This window comes from Herpailurus yagouaroundi, unplaced genomic scaffold, assembly GCF_014898765.1.
Source record: "Herpailurus yagouaroundi ecotype Mexico unplaced genomic scaffold, PumYag 60446, whole genome shotgun sequence".
Lineage (NCBI taxonomy): Eukaryota > Metazoa > Chordata > Mammalia > Carnivora > Felidae > Herpailurus > Herpailurus yagouaroundi.
Genome location: NW_024415399.1, coordinates 1 through 1,129, shown reverse-complemented (window position 1 = coordinate 1,129; position 1,129 = coordinate 1). Strand labels below are relative to the sequence as shown.

General features: G+C 73.6%; 1 protein-coding gene across 1 annotated transcript; it reads left to right on the top strand.

Annotated features, from left to right (window-relative positions):
- Positions 1 to 3: 3 nt before the first annotated feature.
- Positions 4 to 1,016, top strand: RTL8C (retrotransposon Gag like 8C; the record flags this gene model as incomplete). Its single annotated transcript, XM_040466461.1, has 1 exon — positions 4 to 1,016. A coding segment is annotated over one exon (312 nt), but the record flags the coding sequence as incomplete, so codon positions are not given.
- Between the last annotated feature and the right edge of the window lie 113 nt (positions 1,017 to 1,129).

Here is a 1,129-nt window from a genome sequence, read left to right as displayed (position 1 = left end):
GCCCTCCTGGCCCTGCCCCTGCGGCCCCAGACGCGGCGGTGGAGGAACCCGATTCCCTTCCCCGAGACCTTTGACGGCGACACCGACCGCCTCCCGGAGTTCATCGTGCAGACGGGCGCCTACATGTTAGTGGACGAGACCCTGTTCTCCAGCGATGCCCTGAAGGTGACGTTCCTCATCACCCGCCTCACGGGGCCGGCCCTGCAGTGGGTGATCCCCTACATCAGGAAGGAGAGCCCCCTCCTCAATGATTACCGGGGCTTCCTGGCCGAGATGAAGCGGGTGTTTGGCTGGGTGGAGGACGAGGACTTCTAGGCCGGGAGCCCCTCGGGCCTGGGGGCGGGTGCTCGGGGGAGGGTGCGCTGCGCCCGTCGCCGCCGCCGCGCAGATGGCCGCGGGCGGCGCCTCGCCGCGCCTCGCCCTCCCTCCCCCTCGCCGCGATCGCGCGGCCGCGCTCTCCCCCGCGCTGCTGTCCCCTCCCGCGTAGTGCTTGCCTTTGTTCCAGGAATAGCGCTCCAGGTCCCCGCTGCCGCCGCCGCCGGGCCCCGCTCGGGAGCGCGCCGCCGCCCCCTGCGGCCAGCCGGGCCCCTCCCGCGCAGCACACTTGGCCTCGGGCCCGCGCTCCAGCTGCGGGCTGGGCTCCCGTTACGCGCCGGACAGACCACCCACAGCCCGGCCGCTGCGGGCCGCCTCCGCCAGACTGACCGCCAGGCCTGCGGCGCCGCGCGCGGACACCCGCGCCGAGGCCGGGCCGCCGTCGCCACCCAGCGCACACCGACCCACCGACACACTGCGGCCCGCAGCCATCTGGACTCAGCCGACAAGCGTCTGAGCTGGCCACGGCCCCTGGCCCCTGGCCCCTGGCTCCCGGCTCCCGGCTCCCGGCTCCCGGCCCCCGGCCCCTGGCCGGCGATTCCAGCAGCTCGCCACCCACCGCGCCCCGGCTGGAGGGCCGGGCCAGCCTCTCACCTGCAGCGGGACCCACTCCCTCCCACCTCCCGGAGACCTCTTCTGCTCCTGCCAGATGGCCGCCGGGTCCCAGGGGTGCCTGGCAGCCAAATCCAGTCACTCGTTTCCTCCTGCGGACCTGCTAGTTTTGCCCACAATCCAGTTCTCTTCTCACTTCGCA